The 24,629-nt window shown below is 43.0% G+C and overlaps 1 protein-coding gene across 1 annotated transcript; it reads right to left on the bottom strand.

The window, feature by feature from the left end:
* Positions 1 to 1,585: 1,585 nt before the first annotated feature.
* On the bottom strand, positions 1,586 to 23,453 carry TTR (transthyretin). Its single transcript, XM_085891911.1, has 4 exons — positions 23,265 to 23,453; positions 10,861 to 11,009; positions 10,407 to 10,542; positions 1,586 to 1,831 (listed from the first exon to the last, which is right to left on the bottom strand). Exons 1-4 carry the CDS (start codon positions 23,319 to 23,321, stop codon positions 1,721 to 1,723), a joined length of 453 nt encoding a protein of 150 aa, XP_085748037.1. The 5' UTR covers positions 23,322 to 23,453; the 3' UTR covers positions 1,586 to 1,720.
* Between the last annotated feature and the right edge of the window lie 1,176 nt (positions 23,454 to 24,629).

Here is a 24,629-nt window from a genome sequence, read left to right as displayed (position 1 = left end):
AGTGGCACCAGTCTGTATATTGTGCATCGCTAAATGCCCTCAAGGAAACTTGGAATGGGCACAAAAATGCAATCGATGAAAAGGCAGTGCAACCCAAAAATTACCTTTGGAAATATCTTGTATTTTCATGTGGTTTTGTGTGGTTTCTTCCATTTTGGTGGCAGAATCACTCAGTTGAGACTTTTCCCCACGAGTTTGATTATCAACAGACTATCAACGGATGCTCTTTCAATGGCAAATAAGACTGCTATCAACTCAACTTACATTTGCAAATTTGAAGATGCCTTGTTAACACCCCCTCCCACCATAATCCCTTCTCTTCCAAATTTCCAGTTTTCCCTCCTTTTTCTCGAATGTTCATGTAAGAGCTACACACTTTTGTTGAATCTTCCTAAAGCAAGCAAGCAAACATATTTTGGGACTGGGGTGCGAATAAAGTTCGAGGATAACCAGTGATGAACCTGATGCGACATTATGGTCCAAGACGTGGCAATTTTTTTTTCTTTTCACAATACAAGGACATATAATGACTCAGGAAATGTCAATTTAATTTATTTCTAAAAGTTATTGTTAATGTTTTGCGTGTCATGGACAATTGTATCTTGTTCATGAATACAATTTCTTGAAATGTCCCAAATACATTGGAATTAAATCGCACGTCAATTCAAATGCTTGCATCATTACTGATGAGCTGTGCCACTGATGCAACACCCAGGAGATGAAGTTTGAGCTTGTGTACTGGTGGGAGTAAAGAGAAGAAAAAGAAAGAGCCTGTATGATGGAAAGAGGAATGTGTTGAGATGGCCATCAATAATTCTGCCATACTGGCTTATATGGATTGCGTCTTGTTTGACAATTGGCAGCAAAATTATTTCCTTGTGTACATTTTAAATAGGTTAATTTATAATACCAAAGAAAAATACAAAAAACTTATGCTTTTACCCTCTGTGCCTATCGGATATGATGTGTAATTCAAGGAAAAAGAAGTTTCGAATCTCTGATACTTTATGAAAGAGCTATTTTCATTTGCCTTTAATAATTGTTGGCAAACTATGGCTTTGTTTACCAGATGAAGGATTTTGGGAGAATTGCCACACCACCGTCAGCCGTACCACTTAAGTATACCATGTGCGTATTGCTCAGCAACAAACTGCCATCCTGGTGTCTCGCAAGTAGGGCGACACATCAGTGTTGTGTCATCCCTAATGGACGTTAAACTGGGCATCCCTTCTGCAGGATTAGTTGGTGTACATTGAAGATCACACGAAGAGTCGTCGAGCTATTGCTGGCACCCTGGGAAAATTCCAAATTCCTGCCCTCAACTGCTGCTGGGAAGGTGACAAACCACCCAGTATAACACTTGCCAAAAAACTGCTTTGGCACTACTGAATCTGCCTTGGGGCAGAACACCAGAGAAAGAAGGGTTGGGATTTGGTGAGGTGAAGGGTGACTGTGGATGGTGTGTGTGACGACAGGTGGATTAAATGAGATCAATCTTTTTTTTTTTTTTTTTGAAAGTGGATTTTGATTCAGCTCAAAACTGGGTGCATTAGAAAAAACAGAAAAGTTTGCATAACATTACATGTATTTTCTGTTGTGGGCCCCTTTATTGCACTCAAGAGTTTCTACATTTATTGAGCATCAACTACAATGACAAAGTATCTGGCTCATCAGCATTTGAATTGCTTTAAAGCATCTTTGTGGTGGAGGTCCGACCAAGTTAGTGATCATCTTTCGGAATGGCGATGGCTCCAGATGCTTGAAAGAATGGGCTCATCAGCACAGGCAAGGTATAATGGGTATGAACGCCTGCATGTGCTTCAAATACAATCTGTGCACACGTATACACACACACAGTGAAGATTTAACGTTAGTGATGCACTGCTATCATCTCCAATTTAATGCAGTATAAGTGATGGCATCACATTTCACTTTGCAATACATAGACTTCCGGTTCCGGTTGGACTTCCGGTTCCGGTTTTGAGCGGCAAGAGGTCTCCTTCGGGGCTCCCTGCTGACATTCTCAAAGTTAAGTTCCGGTTGTTATTTGTCCCGTTTTAACTGTTTAATTTTCTCACCTACATGTTAATGTGTGTTCCTAGTTCGGTTTTGTTTCAAAAATCGTGCTATTTTGTGAGTATTTATGTCGACGTTCTTACCTGGTGTTTGAGGCCTAGTCCTAGGCTTGAGGCCTACCGGTTCCACTTGGTGTTCGATCGTTTTTTTTTGTTTGTTTGTTTGTTTTTTCTCCCCATTACCTTCAATTTCTATCCTCCCCATTACCTTCAATTTCTATCCTCCCCATTACCTTCAATTTTCATCCTCCCCACTTTCCAAACATCCCCCATTCTCCCAACTAATCTCTTTCTTATCTCAAAAAAAAAAAAAAATATATATATATATATATATATATATATATATATATATATATATATACCCAACAACAACAACAACAACAACAACACGCTCACCTTCTCCCGATTCTGCTACTTCTTCTTCCTCTTAACTTCCTCCTCGTCTTCTTCGATTTTTTTTTTTTTTTTTTTTTTTTTTTTACACTTCCATGACCTAATCTGTTGAACTCTCTCATACATTAATATTAACAACAAAAACGATCTTATAATGCTTCATCTTCCTCTCTCACACATGTGGTACTCTTTACTGTTTCACAATGCACTACTCTTCTGCTATTTTAACAGACTGCTCTCATTTCGACCTCTCCTTCATTCCTTGCCTAAAAAATCCAACTATTACAGCGCTTCTTCTCTCCATGCTCTGAATTCGCCTTCATTGCATCCATCAAGAATTGTGTTAAATCGCATCTCTGACCTAAAACTTTTAAAAACCACAGTTTGCCATGGATGCTCGCTTTCCATCAACCATTCTTTTTCCAACTTCAGTGCCAACTCACCCCCTCACCCCTCACTCTCACTCTCAAAGCAACCATCCCACTCTTCTCCCTCCAAGCCTCCCTCTCACCTCTTTCAAAAATTCCCCCTCACCTTTCTCCCACCTTTCATCCCCCTCACTCTTCCTTCTCTAAGTTGCCCCCCTCTCATCCACCAACCTGCCTCCCTCCACTGCCCTCTCACCTCCATCTCTTCACTCTACCTCCTCAAATACTCAACTGCCATCTTCCTTGTCTCTTGTCCCCCCTCTCTCCCAGCACCACAGAGCCTTTTCTCCTCCTCATTCGGCCCCCTCCCCTCGCTATTCTGCAATACCCCACACTCCTTCAGCAACCCTCCTTACCTCCCCCTCGTCCCTCGTCCTACCCTCCCCGCCCCCTCCACCTCCTGCACCCAAAGCCTCCTCCCCTACCTCTTCATTAAAAGTGTGGACCTCAAATATCCGGGGCCTTCGCTCAAACCTTTCAGATCTTTCCATGCAGGTTGCCACTGTCAAACCAGACATTATCTGCCTAACAGAAACTTTCCTCTCCCAAGACGTGTCTGACTCCCAAGTATCTCTCCCTGGTTACTCCCTCTTACGGTATGACAGACCTGAGCCTCGTCCTGGTGGAGGTGTTGCTCTCTTCATCAAAGACTCTATTCCTCACTCTCCCTGCACTGCTCTCACTCCCCACACCCCCAGGAATACCTCTGGCTTCGGCTTCCCCTCCACTCCCACCTCATGTTTATATGTGTACTGTACCGTCCACCGAACAGTGATGACTCCATCTACACCTCACTCTCCGAAAACATGGACCATCTTCTATCTTCTCATCCAAACTCTCTCTTCCTCTTATGTGGCGACTTCAATTGTCATCACGCCAGTTGGCTAGGTGTGGGTACCTCTCTCACCTGCCATGGGACATCAGCAAAAGCTTTCTGTGACTCATTGGGACTGACTCAATCGGTCAACTTCCCGACCCGGATCTCAACCAATGGTACTCCATCTCTTCTGGATCTGATTTTGACAAATTTCCCTGACAATATCTGCTGCTCTTCCTTCGCTCCAATTGGTTCTTCTGACCACGTCCTTGTTAAAGTGGACATCTTTCTGGCTGTTATCAGAGAACCACCTCACCGCCGTCGAGTCTGGCATTTCACTCAAGCCGACTGGCAGGGTCTCCGAGCAGCCATCAAACTTACAGACTGGTCTCCTATCACTACTTTCTCAAACATCAACTCATCCTGGGAATTCTTTCAAAGAAACTTGCTCTCCCTCATGCACAGATTTATCCCCTCTCGTGTTCAGTTGTCTTACCCTTCCTCCCGCCCTTGGTTTACTGAAGCTTGTGGCGAGGCAGTTGTCCTGAAACAACTTGCCTTTGCCTCATGGAAAGCAAACCCAACTGAGGGCAATCTCAGTTCTTTCCACAAAGCTCGGAACAAGTGTGTAGCTACCCTCAGGAGAGCCAGAAAACAACATCTTTCTCATCTCAAGTCTGAACTCTCAAACCTCTCTCCCTCCTCAAAATCCTGGTGGCGTTTAATCAAATCTGTTTCTGGTGTATGTTCCCCCTCCATCCCCTCCCTTACCTCAAATGGCCGCACTGCTGATTCCACACGTGATAAAGCTGAATGTCTAAACTCGGTGTTTGCAGCTAAATCTTGTGTCCCAAACCCATCACTATCTCTACCCACTTTACCCAGTCGCACCCAACTGTCCCTGGACTCTGTATCCTTTTCTCCTGACAAGGTGGAGAGCTTGCTTTCAAACCTCGAGTCAGATTCTGCAACCGGTCCAGACGGCATCAGCCCACGTGTCCTCAAAGCCTGCTCTTCTGCTCTTGCTCACCCTCTCTCTGTTCTATTCACCCTCTCATTTTCCCAAGGTCATCTGCCATCTGCTTGGAAATCTGCTAACATCACTGCCCTGCATAAAAAAGGTGCAAAAACAGATCCCTGTAACTATAGACCAATCAGCCTTCTCCCAATCATCAGCAAGGTTATGGAATCCATCATCGCTTCAGACATGAAATCCTTCCTCTTCTCCAATGGCTTGATTTCCAATCATCAATTTGGTTTCAGACCAGGTCACTCTACCCTAGATATGCTGCTACTGCTCTCCCATCAATGGATGGAGGTCCTCAATGCCAGACAGGAAATCCGAGCCGTATCCCTGGACATATCACGTGCTTTTGACACAGTCTGGCACCCTGCCCTACTCACCAAACTCTCTTCCCATGGTATTCAAGGCCATCTCCACTCATGGCTCGCAGACTTCCTCTCCTGTCGCAGTCAACGTGTGGCCCTAAATGGAGTTCTTTCATCCCCTCTTCCTGTGCAGGCTGGAGTTCCTCAAGGTAGCGTTCTGGGCCCTGTTCTTTTTCTGGTTTTCATCAATGATCTCTCGGACTCTCTGGAAAATCCTCTATTTCTCTTTGCCGATGACTCCACCCTCTGCCGTACCATCTGTCATCCCTCAGACCGGCAAGCAGCAGCTTCTTCGCTCACTGCAGATCTGGATAAAATCACAAACTGGTCCAACACGTGGAACATGTCTTTCAATCCAGACAAATCTCACACTCTCACTATGTCTCTTCGAAAGGACCGTTTACAAAACCCCCCATCCACTTTCTCAACAATCCTCTGGAAGAAGTCTTTTCTTTCAAGCTTCTGGGTCTCACTATCTGCCATGACCTTTCCTGGGAAAGTCACATTTCCAACCTTGCCTCAAAAGCCAGTCGCCGACTGGGAATCCTCCGTCGTGCAAAGTCCTTCCTCGGCCCTCTTGAGCTCCTGACCACTTACAAAGCTTTTGTCCGTAGCCTGATGGAGTACTGCTCTCCCCTCTGGGCTGGTGCTCCTGCCTCCCACCTTTCTGGACTTCACGCTGTCGAAACCAGGGCTTTTAAGATCATTGGCATCTCCCGCAATGAAGCTGAGTCTTTGGGCCTCTCACTCAATCACCGCAGGTTGGTCGGTGGTCTTTCTGTCTTCTACCGACTCCTCTCCAGCCTTGCCCCCCCTGCTCTCTCTGCGATTTGTCCCAACCACATTTCCACAGGGCGCTCAAGGTCCGCCAACAACCCCCTTCTGGTAAAACTACCAAAATCAGAATCACTGCTCATCTTCACTCTTTCATTCCTCTTTTTTCCCGCCTTTGGAATAAACTTCCTCACTCTATTCTTTCCCATTCTTCCCTCCAGGCTTTCAAAACAGCTGTTCACCACCACCTCTTATCTTCCCCCATCCAAATCCTCGATCTTTTCTACCCCCGATAATCCACCCAAGCCCACTTCCTTCAATTCTCCTGCTTTCCTTCCTGAAAGTCCCTTTAATGTCCATCTTCCCCTCGCCATGTTCCCCGTCCCATCCCCATCCCTCTCCCTTCCACAGTTCACCTGTGTCTGTTCCCCAATGTTTTGTCCCTTCCACTCCCGCCCCTCTTGTCTCATGCCTCCTTGCTGTGAGTTGTGTGTTAGCTCTCATACGAGCCTCGACCAAGGTATACAAAAAAATAAAAATAAAAATAGTAAATATATGGCTGCTGCCAAAGATATTTGGCTTGCTTATACTATGTGCATTTTGCAAATGTAACTAGAATGGCACTCAGTGGAGCACGTACCTCCGCCAGGCTGAACAGTTTACGGTTTGTATCCCACTGATAGGCCAGATCTGGATCCAGACCTTAACCAAAATTGAATTGGCTTGTTCTTGGCACCCAACCAGCTCATCCATCCAGTTTTGTCATACATTATCTACAACTTTTTAAAATATCATGCTCTGTATCATTTTGGGCCCCATCTCTCAGTGGGAAAGAATCCCTTTAAAAATATGAAAAAATTATCTGATCTGGATTCTGATCTTCACCAAAATTGAATCAATTCTTTCTTGTCACACACACAACCTGTCCACCAAGTTTCATACGAATCCGCCTGCAACTTTTTGAGATATCTTGCTATATATCGTTTTTGGCTTTATCTCAATGGTGACAAATCGCTTGAAAAATTATAGTATCAGGATCTGGATCTTCACCCAAATCGAAACATTTTGGCCTTGTCACACACGCAACCTGTCCATCAAACTTTCGTTCGAATCCATTCATAACTTGAGATATCCTGCTCACAGACGAGCAAACAGGTGCAAACATAACTTCCTTCCACCTTCAGTTGGATGCAAGCTCAAACAAAGCAAGAAGGGGACATTGAGAACAGGATGGGAAAACTATGGAAGAAACAGCAATGGAACCAAAATGCAAAGGAGGGTGATGGGAGAACGCATAATAATCTGGAAAGTAAGGGGTGGGTCTGAGGAGTATTGAGGGTAGAAAAGATCATGAATATGGATGGGGAATGACCTGAGCAGGAGGTGAACACTTCATCTTGAAATATTGGACGGAAGAATGAGATTGAACCGAATGAGGAAGTTGGTTCTGCAATTGAGAGGTTCTAACCATTCCACTGCAAACAAAACAAAATTGGTGGAGTAGTTCGAAGCTCTAACCATAACACTGTAGAACCAACAACAACAAAAAACCCTCCCACCTCGTCACTGGAACTTCAGTTCTACTTTCTGGTGTCTCTACAAATGGTCTTCTCCAAATCGTGTGGAATCACACAGCACAAAGTTTGCCATTGAGGATGTAACCCCACTCCACAAAGCCACTCACCAAAGGTTGATCCACTGAGCCAATTGTATTGAAAGAATGGCACTGCGAGCTGGTTTATACCTTTTTTTCATAAGCAGCACAAGCCTGCGAATAGCTTTATTAGCTGAGGCTGGGTTGGTTTAGCATTGTTAGCATAGCTGTGCTGCTGATGCAATGCCCCCTGTAGGTTAGGGCAGGAATTTGGAATTTGTTCAGTGTCAGTGATAGCTCGCCTACTTTTTACGAATCTTTCATGTTCAACTAATACCGGTAGATAGGATACCGAGTTTAATGTCAATCCGAGAAATGGCATGCATATTAATGAATCCTGCCTGTGAAACGCTGGAATGACAGCTTATAGCTGGGCCAACTTTCAAATCCAGGCTAGACAGCTTCGAGGTGAGTGTGCATACCTCTCGGCCATCCTGCCAGGCCAGTTTATACCATAGATTTTGCTTATTAGTTTGAGTTGTGTTTTCAAGATTAGCTGTGTTCTGTGTAGATATTTCTGGGCAATATTCCTGTACGTTTCTTTTTGTAGATTTCGTGGCCATCTTCTCCCCATCGATATTTATATTGTGAGCCAGGTAGGACAGTTGTGAAACCCCTAGGAGGATAAAGCGCATTCACGTAGGATTAAAGGTCATGATGCCGTAGTATTCTGTTTAGAAATTAAGTTATATCATGTTCATGGGGATAGATGTGCGTTACGAATGTGAGTGAGACGAAGTTCATGTTCGTTCTTTCTTTGAAATTCTCATCTTGATCCATTTCTGGAAAAACGCCCACAAACTCGCATCACAACGCCCCCACGGCCTTCCTTTCGCAGAGGAATTGCGGAGAATCTTGCACAATCTGCTCCAGTAAGGGGGGGGGGGATGCTAAGGCCACATGCCAATCCCCCTCCCCCCAAACGGAGGCCATCTGTAAAATCTGTCAGGTGAACGCTAATCTCCTAGCCCCCTCCCATTTCCTGGAAAAGAAATTGCCTGCAAAGTCCACTCTACCAATCGGACATCATTGCTGGGTCAAAAGACAGGACTCGACCAATAACAATCATGGAGGGTTTTGATTGTCCCCACAAGTCCTGCACCAATGAGAAGTTGCAAAGCCGAGGGTTACGGGAGAGAGGGCAGAAATGCAAGGAAGGAATGAATGGGGAATTCAGAGCTTCAGCTTTTACATGGAGATGGACAGTAAGCTAAACACAGCGATTCCTCCGAACAGCTTTTCTCTCTCAACGCCTCTTCTACACCTGACACAATCCTGTCCCTGACTCCTTCTCCTTCTCCTTCTCGTCCTCCTTTTTATCGTTCTTCCCATCTTTGACTCCATTTCTTTCTTCCGTACTTCTCATGACTTTCACCTACACACTGACGCACACCTATGAGCTTTGCGCACCTTCAATTAACCTGGTTGTCGCCATGGAGCCACCGCATCACCAACCACCGCATGAGATTCCCACCAGTCATGCAGTCCATCATGTTCAGCCAGAGAACATCCAGCACCACCACATGACCAGGGAGCTGACAGAGCGGAGGGAGAGCGTGGGAGCAGTGGGTGATCACAGCTTCAACCGAGGTTGCAATAGGTGTGCCGGGGGCGTGTAAAAGACTACACACTGATTTTCTCACCCCTCTCCCCACACTCTTTCCTTTCTTGGGGTTTCTGTATTCATTGAATTATAAAGGTGCTAAGTAATTGTTGTAAGGCATCCAAGGGTGGGTATATCGCAGAAGGCATAAGAGGGAATGCATACATGCCTATATATTTATGAATATCACTTGCCTTATCGCTCGCCTTTCCTCAATTCTCCCGCCATTTTCCTGTTTGAATTCCCCAACTCCATTTTTCTCCCGCCAATTTTCTGCTTATATAATAACTTAATGAAAGAGTTGATCTAAGATAGTGCCCCTGGGGCAATTGGCCCAAGTGAATAATTGATCTGATAGATAATAGAGTGCAGCGTGTAATGCTAGTTCGCTCAGCCAATTAATAGGTGTTATGCAGTCGCATGCACGGTTCCCCATCTGCTTCATTCATCTCACAGGTACGGTAAACCGACCTAGGTGCAAAGATCAGGCCAGAGGTAAGTGTTGTGGATGGCGTCTGTTGTCTTTTGATGGATGCTGCGCTTTCGGAGCTATCCGACCGGTGGCCATAACAATATATTTCATTCTCAAATTATTTCAGTCCTTCATGAAAAAAAAAAATATTGCTTGTTATCATTGTGTATTTATCAAATTCAGATTGCATTTCAGTATCTTCACAATCCTTTTTTTCCCCCCAAGTTTATTTGTTAGCTTTGCTTTTCATCACTTGGTGGAAAAGAGTTTCACATAGTCCATATACATTAGGTTCCTTGAATGTTCTCTTGCTGGACATTGAATTATATTTGTCCTTGGGCAATGATTATTTTATTTAGGTCCAAAGGGAGGCAGAATAGTAGAAGGAAGAGGATCATCTCTTTGGGGAGCTTGGACTTTGCATTTTAACCTCTGGAATTAGAATTGTTCCTTGGTGAAGTCGCATAAAAGTATTTGAAGTTTCGTTGCATTTTCCATGAAAGCCACTTGACCTAAATTACCACATTCAGTACTTGCGTACATTGTGTAGTTTTAAGTGTTGTATGATTCACAAGTGTGGGCTGCAATTGCACTGCCTCTTTATATTCTACACTGTTGACTGCAATGGAAAAGTGGGACAATGTATGAAAAGATGAGAAGAAAAGGATGAGTCCTTGAGAGGGCGAATATGGGTTTACATTGAGCAGTGTTTGAATGATCGGACAAGAAGTTACAAACATGCATGATAATAGGAGTGAGAATGGTGTTGAAAATGGCAATAGAGAAATTGTAGACTATTACCTCCAAGTACTCGGCAAAAGCTGAAATCCCTGCTTTCTTCCAATAAGGTTTTGTGTCGAACTTCACTTTGTATAACCCAGCCGGGAAATCTGCATCCGTCATAAGGTTATGAATCTCACCTGTCCTTCCTGTGACCCTTTGAGGATAAAGGAAAGGTGTCCACAATAAACATGTTTAGGTGTAACTCAGACTTCATGAACAATCATGCAATTCTGGATTTACCAAGATTGACAGTGTAAACCAAAACTGGTTTGCACAAATTATTGAACGCCATCATGCAGTAATTAATAAGACATTGCAAGGAGCAGTAATTATGAAGACACAGGTATAAAGAAGCTGTTGTGAAAATTTTTTATATATATCTGATAAAAAATTAATATATCTCACGATAGCAAAATGTCTTTGAAGGTTCATCATCGCCTTCAATGCTCGTTGTAATCAGTCTTGTACTCACCCAGTAACCACTTCTGTCCAGGTGTCATCGGTTTTCCGGTAGACAGTGACCGCCAGTCCAACAGCCGGTATGCCTCGCACGGCATCCAATGCTTTCACCATTAAAGGGCAAGGAGCTGCCGCACTGACTTTGGCGTGGTGGTGTTCAGCCTTTTCGAAAAGGGGTCCATGAATCGAAGAACAAGAGGAAAGGTTAGTCGAGTGACCAGTTGTACTTCACAAGACATAATCCCTGAACCAAAACGATTGTTCTTGATATATATATATATATATATATATATATATATATATATATATATATATATATATATATATATATATATATATATATATATATATATATATATATATATATATATATATATATATATATATATATGTTACGGTTGTGGAAATTCACAGAACACCATTCAGGTTCCCCAAAGATCAGTTATGTCGATAGGTGTGTCCAGGTTAGATTTCTCCACCGATGTATAACGGGCTTTATTCGTGTGCCGGGCTGTGAATCTTGAGGTAGTGTTGTTCTTTTCCTATCTTTATTTTAAACAATCATCTCCTCACAACCTTCTCCACAACCGCCAACATCTCCACAAACAACGTCTCTACAACCACGCCACCTCCACCAAAACGCCAACAAACTCCACAACCACGCCACCTCCACCACAACGCCACAAAGTTTACAACCACGGCATCTCCACAACCAAAAAGAACAACTCAACAACTCCCGCCATGATATTCTGGGACGAAAACAGGATTGACGGTTGGGGCGGGTCCCTCAGAATGTGTAAACAAAAGTGACGGTTACAAAAAGTATGCTCCGAAGAAAAACAACTCCATCACACCAAGGATTTTTCCCCCACGCGCCGAGAAGGGAGGGCGGACGCTCCGGACCCGATAAAAGGGCCGCGTTGGAACGCCGAGAGTGGAGTGGGTGAGTGGAGTCGAGTTGGTGAGTTCAGTCGAGTGGAGAGTTGGTGGAGTCAAGTGGAGTTCGGGTCTGGAGACCAGAGTCGGGAGACGGCCCTGGACCAACCAAGCCGCCGTTACAACAGCTGCTGCTTTGACAATACAGACATACGGAGGGTTGCCAACAGACCCATCGAGTCGCCTCAAGGGCGACAAAGGTAACCCGCATGGCCTCGCGGAGCTCCTTCAGTCATCCCAGCTCCGAAGAACACTAAAAGCTTACGAGCTCATTGCTATCTTTCTTTTCTGGGGTTTTTGCATGAAAGTCTGTGGCGCCTTGTCCGTAAGTAGAATTGTTTGTTGTAAGTGCATGTACGTATCTATATAAATAGATATCGGCTGGAGGTTTTTACTCGTGTTATGTCCCATCTCCCCCATTCATTGCATACGTGTGAAAATAAATGTCCCCATTGTTGAAATGTCACCTGCTCGTTGCGTCCTTTCCTGCCATTGACTGCCATAATTGCGTTGGGAATAAATAGCTGGCTGATTAATAGCCGATAAAACGTACATCTGGTCCGACGGGGCTTGGCGATATAAAAACGCTCAGGCAATCGCAAACGGAACGAACTGCTGAAAGCGGCTCGTTTTCGTACAGGCTCCGTTGAGGTGTAAATCCGCGGCATTTCTGTCTGTGCGAATAATTAGGTACATTGACAATTCAGCGATCGACCCTGTAGCGCGTGGACAGAAGAGGTGGCTGGTTTATGGTGTGGTTAACAACACCCGTAGCTGGGTTTCGGCGTTTATCCGAAAAGCTGCGACTAGATTGCTCGTTCGGTGGGCGCACGAGGCCACAATTTAGCTAAAGGCGGTCGCCCGCATGCCGGACGGGCGAAAATCCACAACAGTATATGTATATATGTGTATACATATATATATATATATATATATATATATATATATATGTATATATATATATATATATATATATATATGTGTATATATATATATATATATATATATATATATATATATATATATATATATATATGTGTATACATATATATATATATATATATATATATATATATATATATATATATATATATATATATATATATATATATATATATATATATATATATATCTATATATATATATATACATATATATATACATATATATATATATATATATACATATATATATATATATATATATATACATATATATATATATACATATATATATATATATATATATATATATATATATATTCTTCTTCTTTCGGCTGCTCCCGTTAGGGGTCGCCACAGCGGATCAACCGTCTCCATTTCGCTCTATCCTCCACATCTTCCATTGACACTCCAACCACCCACATGTCCACCCTCACCGCATCCATGAACCTCTTCTTTGGCCTTCCTCTTCTCCTCCTGCCTGGTGGCTCCATCTTCAGCATCCTTCTCCCGATATACTCCGCTTCCCTCCTGAGCACATGTCCAAACCATCTCAATCTCGCCTCTCTCACTTTGTCTCCAAACCGTCCTACCTGCGCTGTCCCTCTAATATACTCATTTCTTATCCTGTCCATCCTCGTCACTCCCAACGAGAATCGCAGCATCTTTACCTCTGCGACCTCCAGCTCCGCTTCCTGTCTTTTTGTTAGTGCCACCGCCTCCAAACCAGACAACATGGCTGGTCTCACTACCATCTTGTATACTTTCCCCTTCACTCTTGCAGCTAACCTTCTGTCACAAATCACTCCTGCAACTCTTCTCCACCCACTCCATCCTGCCTGTGCTCTCTTTTTCACTTCTCTCCCACACTCTCCGTTACTTTGGACAGTTGATCCCAAGTATTTAAACCCATCCACCTTCCCCACATCAACTCCTTGCAACTGCACCATACCACCACCCTTCCTCTCATTTACGCACATGTACTCAGTCTTACTCTGACTGACTAATCATTCCTCTTTTCTCCAGTGCGTACCTCCACCTCTCGAGGCTCGCCTCAGCCTGCTCCCTACTCTCCCTACAGATCATGATGTCATCCGCGAACATCCTAGTCCATGGAGACTCCAGTCTGATCTCGTCCATCACCATTGCAAGCAGGAAAGGGCTCAGAATCGATCCTTGGTGCAATCCCACTTTAACCTTAAACCGGTCCGTCATTCCTACTGCACACCTCACCGCTGTCACACTGTCGTCATACATATCCTGCACGATCCTCACATACTTCTCCACCACTCCCGACTTCCTCACACAATGCCACAACTCCTCTATTGGCTCCTGATCATAAGCTTTCTCTAAATCCACAAACACACAATGTAACTCCTTCTGGCCTTCCCTATACTTCTCCATCAACATTCTCAAAGCAAACATCGCATCAGTGGTGCTCTTTCCTGGCATAAACCCATATTGCTGCTCACAGATCATCACCTCTCTTCTCAACCGAGCTTCCACTACTCTTTCCCACAACTTCATGGTGTGGCTTAACAACTTTATCCCTCTGTAATTTCCACAGCTCTGCACATCACCCTTATTCTTGAAAATCGGAACCAGTACACTTAATCTCCACTCCTCCGGCATCCTCTCACTTTCCAAGACTTTATTAAACAATCTGGTTAACAACCCCACTGCCATCTCTCCTAAAACACTTCCATGCATCCACTGGTATACCATCTGGGCCAACCGCCTTTCCACTTTTCATCCTCTTCATAGCAGTCCTCACTTCATCCTTGCTGATCCACCCCACTTCCTGATTCACTATCTCCACCTCTTCCAACCTTCTCTCTCTCATTTTCTCCATTCATCAGCTCCTCAAAGTACTCCATCCACCTTCTCAATACTCTCTCCTCGCTCGTCAGCACATTTCCATTTGCATCCTTTATCACCCTAACCTGCAGCACATCCTTCCCAGCTCGGTCCCTCTGTCTTGCCAATCGGTATCAATCCTTTTCCCCTTCTTTTGTATCCAACTTCTCAGACAGTGTCAGTGTCTCAGACAGTAACAAGATTCAGTGTTTTCAGACCTCAAATAATACAAACAAAACAAGTTCGTATTCATTTTTAACTAACACAATACTAATGTTTTAACTTAGGAAGAGTTCAGAAATCAATATTTTGTGGAATAACCCTGATTTTCAATCACAGCTTTCATGCGTCTTGGCATGCTCTCCACCAGTCTTTCACATTGCTGTTGGGTGACTTTATGCCACTCCTGGCACAAAAATTCAAGCAGCTCGGCTTTGTTTGATGGCTTGTGACCATCCATCTTCCTCTTGATCACATTCCAGAGGTTTTCAATGGGGTTCAGGTCTGGAGATTGGGCTGGCCATGACAGGGTCTTGATCTGATGGTCCTCCATCCACACCTTGATTTACCTGGCTGTGTGGCATGGAGCATTGTCCTGCTGGAAAACCAATCCTCAGAGTTTGGGAACATTGTCAGAGCAGAAGGAAGCAAGTGTTCTTCCAGGACAACCTTGTACGTAGCTTGATTCATGAGTCCTTCACAAAGACAAATCTGCCCGATTCCAGCCTTGCTGAAGCACCCCCAGATCATCACCGATCCTCCACCAAATTTCACAGTGGGTGCGAGACACTGTGACTTGTAGGCCTCTCCAGGTCTCCGTCTTACCATTAGACGACCAGGTGTTGGGCAAAGCTGAAAATTGGACTCATCAGAGAAGATGACCTTACTCCAGTCCTCCACGGTCCAATCCTTATGGTCTTTTGCAAACCTCAGCCTGGCTCTTCTTTGCTTCTCATTGATGAAGGGCTTTTTTCTAGCTTTGCACGACTTCAGCCCTGCCCCGAGGAGCCTGTTTCGAACCATCCTCACCATGCACTTCACCCCAGCTGCCGTTTGCCATTCTTTTTGTCGGTCACTTGATGTCATCCTGCAGTTGTTGAGTGACATTCAAATGAGTTGGTGGTCATCCCGGTCAATGGAAAGTGGTGTTCACCCTCTGCCAGTCTGTAGCTTTGTTGTCCCCAATGTCTGCTGATTGAACTTGTTCTTATGAACCGCCGTATTTGAAATTTTAAGGATGGAAGCAACATGACGCTCACTGTATCCCTCTGCCAGTAAAGCCAGAATTGAACCCTTCTTTTCCTCACTCAAAACTTTTCTTTTCAACTCTTTTGGCAAGGTCAATAGTTATTTTTGTGATTCCAATTACTTTTGAGGTACTACTAGCACTGTTTTTGCCATCCAGCTGGTCCTATTGCAAGAGGATAGTGATGACCACAGCAGTGGTTTTTATACTTTTCCTTGTTTAAGTAAGATTCGGTTCAGGTGATCACCTAATCAGTACCTCACTAAGTAGAATGAGGTGTGCCTGTGTTGGAATTCACCAGACACTGGAATGGAATGGCTGCCATACATGTAGAGATACTGATGAAATTTTTTTTTGGAGTGGTCTCTTATTTTTTTTTCCAGAGCTTTATATGTATATACACACATACACACATACACACACCTACACACAAACACATACACCTGGTGTTGGCTTAATGGTTCAGGTGGCGGGCTTTGGATCCGAGGGTCCTGAGTTAAAATCCCGCTCAGCTGTTGAATTAATACCAGGTGGGGTTAACTCGGCCTGTCATCCTTCCGAGGTCAGCAAAATAAGTGCCAGCATGCTGGTATACTGTGTCTGAGTGGCCACCCGTCCAGAATTATGCCCGATAGCCAAGGAGACTGCTTAAAGGCCCTGTCACACCTTGACGATTTAGCCAGCGTATGCCGACGTATGAAAAATTTGTCTAAAACACTGGCACACATCGAATACGTATGGGTAAGTCTTGTATACGTTAAGAGCTCGCTGGCATACGTCGTAGTTCGCCGAGCTGTAAGACAAATTTTCCATGCTTTAAATTTTTCAATGTATGCCAGCGTAGGACTCGCACGTTCCGCATACGCTGGCCATAAGTTGTCGGCACGTTATGTGATCGTTGACACACGTCGACACACATTACTTGTAAGTTACTCATAAGTCGAAACACATCGCGGTAATGTCTTTTTTACGCGAAACTTATTTCTAACTTATGTTTGACGTGCTTTGAACCAATTCTTTACGTAGTCCCAACACACATCGACGTATGTAGACGTATTCCAATGACGTCTTCCGGTCGACAAAAAAAATAATAAATGATCGTGTTTCTAGGTTACAACTGCCATATAAAGATGTGTTCCCAGTAGTTTTGGGAATTGGTATATAAAAATGGTGTTCATAAAAGGGGAACCCAACAGTGTTTTCGAGTCCTTTTTGAGTCGATGTCCATGTCAGCAGTAACAGTATCAGTATCAGTATTAGTATCAGTATCAGTATCAGTAGTAGTTTGTTCATGTTGGCAGTAGTAGGTGGGTGTGAGGGGGAGGGTGTGGGTTATGATGGATCCTCCTTGCGTCCGCGTGTCCACGGGTAGGTTCATAGGCTGCCACTCAACGATTTAAATGGCTGCATCTCCACTATTGAAAGTAGACGCTTGCGCTCAACAATTGGATTTTTTTTTACACTCAACGACTTTTAAACAGTACCACTCAGCTATTTTCATTGTTTACAATGAACGATTTAAATTGCTGTCACTCACCTTTGTTTTTTGACGCTGGGGTTTTGAAATTTGAAGCGTTTCTTCTGAACGTGTTAAAATGCTCAAACTCGACTATTTTAAATAGACGCTGCCGATGGACAATTGGAATCATAGCCAAGCTAGACATCGAAGTGTGAACATCCTCGTCATGCCGAAGAAAAGTTTGAAGAATGCTGCAAATAAGTGTCCTGGCCGTGGCCGTGGACGCTGACGCAAGGACGATCCATTATACCGACGTCTTTCAACCTATGAGTAACTTAAAAGTAACGTCTGTCGATGTGTGGCAACGATCGCGTAACGTGCCAACAACACGTTAATCATAGGTTAGAAATAAGTTTCGGGTACGCTAAACATTACCTCGGCGTGTCTCAACTTATGATTAACTTACAAGTAGCATGTGTTGACGTCTGTCAACGATCCCAGACCGTGCCTACAACTTGTGGCCAGCGTAGCGGAACGTGTGAGTCATACGCCGGCATACGTCGTGAAATTTCAAGCATGAAAAAATTTGAGGACAACCGAAAAGTACAACGTTTAAAGCCAACGTACAACGACGTATGGCAGTGTTTTTCAGCGTGCTCTCAATGTTATCAAAACTTACCCATAACGTATTCAACGTGTGCCAGCGTTTTAGAAAAAAAAAATTCAAATATCGGCATACGTTGGCTAAAACGTCAAGGTGTGACCGGGCCTTAAGTTAGACTATCGTTGGGCATCGGTTGTGTAGGCCGACAACAGGTTCAGCATTCGTTGGTATAAGTTATCTATAACACAACGAAACGTTCTGTGTAGTTACCAATGCGTTATACATAAGACCAAGTCGCTATGAATACGTCCGAATCTTTAAAAAAAAAACATGAAAAGTTCAACGTAAGCCAGCGTTTTACATACATTTTAATACGTTGCCATCGCTGGCTAAAACGTCAAGGTGTGACTGGGCCTTTAGAAAAGTGCTGATTCAATTGTAGTGGTGGTTGAAGCTCTGGATGGCAAAATGAACACGATTAGTGGTGGTGAGATCATTAAAAAACAAATTAATTAATTAATCTGCCATGGCTCCGAGTTCAAGGACCAAGGGTAAGCGACGTGTGGGTGACCTCTTGGGCGTTACCCTTTCGTTCCGATGGGCCAATGCTCAAAACGTTGGCCAACCCTTGTTTGCCCAATGTGGTAAACATACTCTGATGAACCTTGTCTTGATAAATAAAAATGTTTTCATTGTTTCTCTTATCCGCCGACATCGACTGAGACTCGCCATCACAGAGATAGTGTTCTGTTTTATCAGCTTGCACCGTTTTGTTCCTTTTTTAAAACCATTTTTGTTGGTCAGAGTTCTCTGCTCTGGATTTGATTCCCAAGGGAATCGGATCTCACCATAGGATCTCATTTTATGATTTCATTTTATGATCTCATTAAAGGATCTCATTATAGGATCTCATTATAGGCCGTCGTCCTCATACCTTGCAGGCAGAGGAATGGCATCATGGAGTACCCTGTCCTTCCAAAGGAGGGCAAATTAGCTCTGCCACCAAAGGAGGGAGGATGTTATGTTTTCACCCCTCTCTGTTTGTCTGTGAACAGGATCTACCATAAATGAATCGTGTGTGTGTGTGTGTGTGTGTGTGTGTGTGTGTGTGTGTGTGTGTGTGTGTGTGTGTGTGTGTGTGTGTGTGTGTGTGTGTGTGTGTGTGTGTGTGTGTGTGTGTGTGTGTGTGTGTGTGTGTGTGTGTGTGTGTGTGTGTGTGTGTGTGTGTGTGTGTGTGTGTGTGTGTGTGTGTGTGTAGTTCGGCTGGAGCGTTTTGATGTGGAAGGTGATAAACAAAATTATCATCATGACCTCCTGAGTTGATTAGGCTAATTAAGTACAAAAAAACTTTTACTATTTGCATGTTTTAAACACACGCCATGTAAAGGTGTACAGAGCACCTGAATACGTTCTTCCACCACGGCATGGCATTCCAATTACAAAATAAATAACTAAAAACAATGATAACATTGTAACAAATCATACAATAATAATTAATACGAATAATATTTCCAAGAATAATAATAGTCGAATCATATGGCAATAATATTGAACATATAATCCCCCTGCTGCCCCCAAGCACATCTGGGCTTGGTGAAAGGCAAGCTAATGCTCAAGCAGTACAGCGGGCAGGTATGCAACAAGGCTGTGAAGGCCAATGAAAATTTGGTCCATCGGACCAACCGGCCCACTCGTACATCAAAACGTTATGTGGACGGATTATGACATAACTAGGTGGATGAGTTGGTCAGTGACAAGAACAAGCAGGTTCGATTTTGGTTAAGGTCCAGATGCAGATCTGACCTATCAGTGGGGATACAAAACCTAAACTGTTCAGTCTGGCGGAGGTACGTGCAGGTACAGTATGTGCTCTACCGAGTCCCGCTCTGGTTTGCACCTGCTCGCGTTTGCAGACACGATCCGTCCTGCTCAGTACCTTTTGAGAGTTGTACAATGAACGATTGCTCTTACTTATCAGCAAGTACGATCCAGACGCTTCCTCATCAATCCATTCCTACCTGTGTCGGTATGGCCAGGATCCAGGAGTTATGCAACCTACAAATAAGTTATTGCATTATCAATGGATTACAAATAAGGAACTGCATTATCAGTGGATTACAAATAAGGAACTGCATTATCAGTGGATTACAAACATGTTATTGCATCATCAATGGATTACAAATAAGGAACTGCATTATCAGTGGATTACAAATATGTTATTGCATCATCAATGGATTACAAATAAGGAACTGCATTATCAACAAATTATAAGTACATTACTGCTTTATCAATGGATTACAAATAAGGAACTGCATTATCAACGAATTATAAATACATTACTGCTTTATCAATGGATTACAAATAAGTTATTGCATTATCAATGGATTACAAATAAGGAACTGCATTATCAACGGATTATAAATACATTACTGCTTTATCAATGGATGACAAATAAGTTATTGCATTATCAATGCATTACAAATAAGTTACTGCATTATCAGTGGATTACAAATAAGTTACTGCATTATCAACGGCTTATAAATACATTACTGCTTTATCAATGGATTACAAATAAGTTGCTGCATAATCAATGGATTACAAATACATTACTGCATTATCAATGGATTACACATAAGTTACTGCATTATCAATAGATTACAAATAAGTTACTGCATAATCAACGGATTACAGATAAGTTACTGCTCATCAATGGATTACACATAAGTTACTGCATTATCAATAAGTTACTGCATAATCAATGGATTACAAATAAGTTACTGCATCATCAATGGATTACACATAAGTTACTGCATTATCAATGGATTACAGATAAGTTACTGCATTATCAATGGATTACAAATAAGTTACTGCATTATCAATGGATTACACATAAGTTACTGCATTATCAATGGATTAAAAATAAGTTGCTGCATAATCAATGGATTACAAATAAGGTACTGCATTATCAATGGATTACAAATATGTTTCTGCATTATCCATGGATTATAGATAAGTTACTGCATTATAAATGGATTACAAATACATTACTGCATTATCAATGGATTACAGATAAGTTACTGCATTATCAATGGATTACACATAAGTTACTGCATAATCAACAGATTACAGATAAGTTACTGCATTATCAATGGATTACAAATAAGTTACTGCATTATCAATGGATTACAGATAAGTTACTGCATTATCAATGGATTATAAATAAGTTACTGCATTATCAATGGATTACACATAAGTTACTGCATTATCAATGGATTACAGATAAGTTACTGCATAATCAATGGATTACAGATAAGGCACTGCATTATCAATGAATTACAAATAAGTTACTGCATTATCAATGGATTTCAAATATGTTACTGCATTATCAATGGATTACACATAAGTTACTGCATAATCAACGGATTACAGATAAGTTACTGCATTATCAATGTATTACAAATATGTTACTGCATTATCAATGGATTACAGATAAGTTACTGCATAATTAACGGATTACAGATAAGTTACTGCATTATCAATGGATTACACATAAGTTACTGCATTATCAATGGATTACAGATAAGTTACTGTATAATCAATGGATTACAGAGAAGTTACTGCATTATCAATGGATTACAAATAAGTTACTGCATTAATTATCAATAGATTACAAATATGTTACTGCATTATCAATGGATTACAAATAAGTTATTGCTTTAACAATGGATTACAAAAATTACTGCATTATCAACAGATGTCCTAATGAAAGCGTTTTAATAGAAATAATACACGGGATTATTTTATGCCCAATATGTTGCCCGATATCTGCTCGTGGTGTTGTATATAAAACGTAGTACGATTCTTCGCCATAATTCAATGGATATCCCTGAACCAGATGGAAACACCATTTATGTTGTTCGCTGATCAATTTTTTTTACACATTAAAGTGGAAATAATATAACGTTTATTTATTTTATACTCCCCTGTGTGAGTAGCACCAAGTGCGTCGTCGATTTAATAATGTGCAGCATCAAGTTTTGGAATGGTGTCCCATCCCAAATTTTGAGATCCCCCCCCCCCCCCCACTTTTGATCGTCTGCTCAATGTTCACGTGAGTGCAGATTCCATCGATAATATCTTGCGCATGAGGTATTGTGAACCAATTAGTTTGGGTTATATTTTTATTTTCTGCAAGCAATGCGTATACATAGCACGGCAATACGGGAACCGACAAAACCGACTTGCATTTCAATCGACTTCCTCCATGAGTGTGTCACTGGCTTGGATTTGAACCCCATGGAACACTTCAAGGATCATTGTGATTGGCATCTGTGATTAACAAATCCTCTCGTTGATATAACTATTCTTAAAAGATGGACTGACTCATGGCGATGGGGAAATCTAAACCTTAGTCCAAATCGATAACCTGATTCCATGCCAAATCGAGTTAGTGCATTAGATAGACCTGTACTCGCATTCTGCCGATTAATCGGTGTGATTAAACTATATATTACAAATATCTGATTGTGTGGTTTTAATTTGGTTCTCACTATGCACTGTGTATAGCATTTTTTCGTCTGCAGGATAGCCGAGAGGTAGTGTACTCACCTTTGTGTTGATACCTGCCTTGGGTTTGATTCCCTATATGACTATCAGCTCTCATTGTCGTGTGTCGTCCTTCCTAGTGGTGTGGATGTTAACGATACGATGATCTACTTTTTAAAAAGATTTGTCTGTTATGTGCTGGTTTTCTCAATTTCTATCCTGGTTTATCACCCTGTGGTAGAGTCAGCAACCTGTGCAAGTATTGAAACGTACACGACCCACATGGGTTTCGACAACAAGAAAGTATCGTATATCTTGGATCATCATTATTATCATCATCAAATCATATATTGGGATGATGTTCGGAAGCAAATTTACCAGCAGTCATCATTATCACACAAACTTGTTTTTTATCATCTTGATGAATATTTTGCTGTAAATACATATGCGGAAGGTTTGATTTGATGTGTTGCCTCGAACATTAAAACGAAATCGCACTTTTCATAATAAAAGGTGCCTTTGTGGTTGCATAGGCCTGGTGTTGGCTTAACGGTAAGGGTGGCCGGCTTAAGATCCTCGGGTCTTGAGTTCAAGCCCCTGTCAGGCCACTGAATTAACAGCAGGTAGGGTTGACTCAGCCTGTCATCCTTCTGAGGTTGGCAAAATCAGTACCAGTGTACTGGGGTGAAAGGAATGGTATTATTATCATATTATTGTGGTTGAATGTTAATTGTTCTCGAGACGAGGAGTCGTAAGCTATTCACAAGACTCTCAATTACATTTGCAGCTTACTTTGTTTGTGGGTGAGTAAAGGATAGAGACAACTCACATTTGCACAACACAGAAGAACGGCGCAGACAAGAAGAAGGCAGGTGCGGACGTACATCTTGACCAAGATGGCAGGAACAGGCAGCAAAAAAGTCGAAGAGACTGATGGCGATAAGGGCTGTGGCAGGCCAAGCTATAAAGGCGCAGTGTGTGCTGACTTGGCATTGTTCGGCATTCCTGACAACAAAAAAGCAATTGATAGAATTTCTAATCAGTGAAGAATAAACAAACTGTTATTGTGGCTGATAAAGATATCAGTTGGACAGGGGAAGGGGCCGGTGATGCATGCCATGCAAACTAAACTACATTGAGGGTTACACTTGCTGGAATAGGATACTGTGACGTCCACGGGACTTGAACAGTCCCGCTAACGTAGAATGAGCCGAAACGATGGAGGCGGTTTATTTTTATATAACCCAAAGACGGCGGTTTCAATCGCTCTACCGCAAACGGGACGAGGAAGGTGGCACGAGTCGCTTTTCACTGAGTCGATGATGTTTATTTGTTTTTATTATCACCAGAAATAACAAGACTCGGCAAGAAGAGAGATCCGGGGAGATTCGACGGGATGGTGTGGGATCGGGCGTGGGGAAAAACACAGACAATTCCAATGAAAAGAAAAATCTCAAACCCTCGAAGGTGCCAGGTACACACACACACACACACACACACACACACACACACACACACACACACACACACACACACACACACACACACACACACACACACACACACACACACACACACACACACACACACACACACACACACACACACACACACACACACACACACACACACACACACCGCAGCTATTCCTGGTAGTCAGGCTGGACCGTGGTGTGGACGCAACTGTCCCTGGATCGGCGTTAGACGAGCTGGCCTTGCTCTCGTCAGGGGGGCAGGAGAAACCGTGGTGCTGTCGACCTCCTGGTCTTGGCCCAAGTCCGCTCACAGCCGCCAGGGAACCAGTTCTGGCGCCAAGTTGCGAGCAGGAGAGGGAGGCAGGTCCGCCCGCCGTTCGACCCCGTACTCCGAGTCAGCAGAACCCCAGAGCCAACCAAGGTGAGGGACGAGGCTCGGCAAGGCTCCAAGACACGATCAAGAACACGATCGATTTAGCACAACCACAAGGACGCTCTCAGCCGCCACAGGGAACCACACCAAAAAAAAACACGATCGTTCTGGTTGTAATCTTCTTCCTCTTCCTTTTCGACCCCGAACAGAACCTTTTTATCCTTCTGTCCTCGTCACTCCCAATCGAGCCGTTTATTGGCCCACCGCCATCGCCTTCCGCCAATCGTGATCACGGGGCGGAGCCATCCGCTGCACTGTCCTGTGACGTCACGGCCAGTCTTCAGAG

The sequence above is a fragment of the Eptatretus burgeri genome, chromosome 8, assembly GCF_056783735.1.
Source record: "Eptatretus burgeri isolate ZD-2024b chromosome 8, Ebu_testis_v1, whole genome shotgun sequence".
Taxonomy (NCBI): Eukaryota; Metazoa; Chordata; class Myxini; order Myxiniformes; family Myxinidae; genus Eptatretus; species Eptatretus burgeri.
This window is presented reverse-complemented; position numbering and strand designations above follow the sequence as displayed.

Coding starts and splice junctions, on each gene's coding strand:
- TTR (XM_085891911.1), bottom strand. CDS start 23,321: ATGTACGTCCGCACCTGCCTTCTTCTTGTCTGCGCCGTTCTTCTGTGT. Junction 11,010..23,264: donor TTCTTCTGTGTTGTGCAAAT/GTGAGTTGTCTC, acceptor CTTTTCGAAAAG/GCTGAACACCACCACGCCAA. Junction 1,832..10,406: donor CTTTTGCCGAGTACTTGGAG/GTAATAGTCTAC, acceptor ACGTGTGCACAG/ATTGTATTTGAAGCACATGC.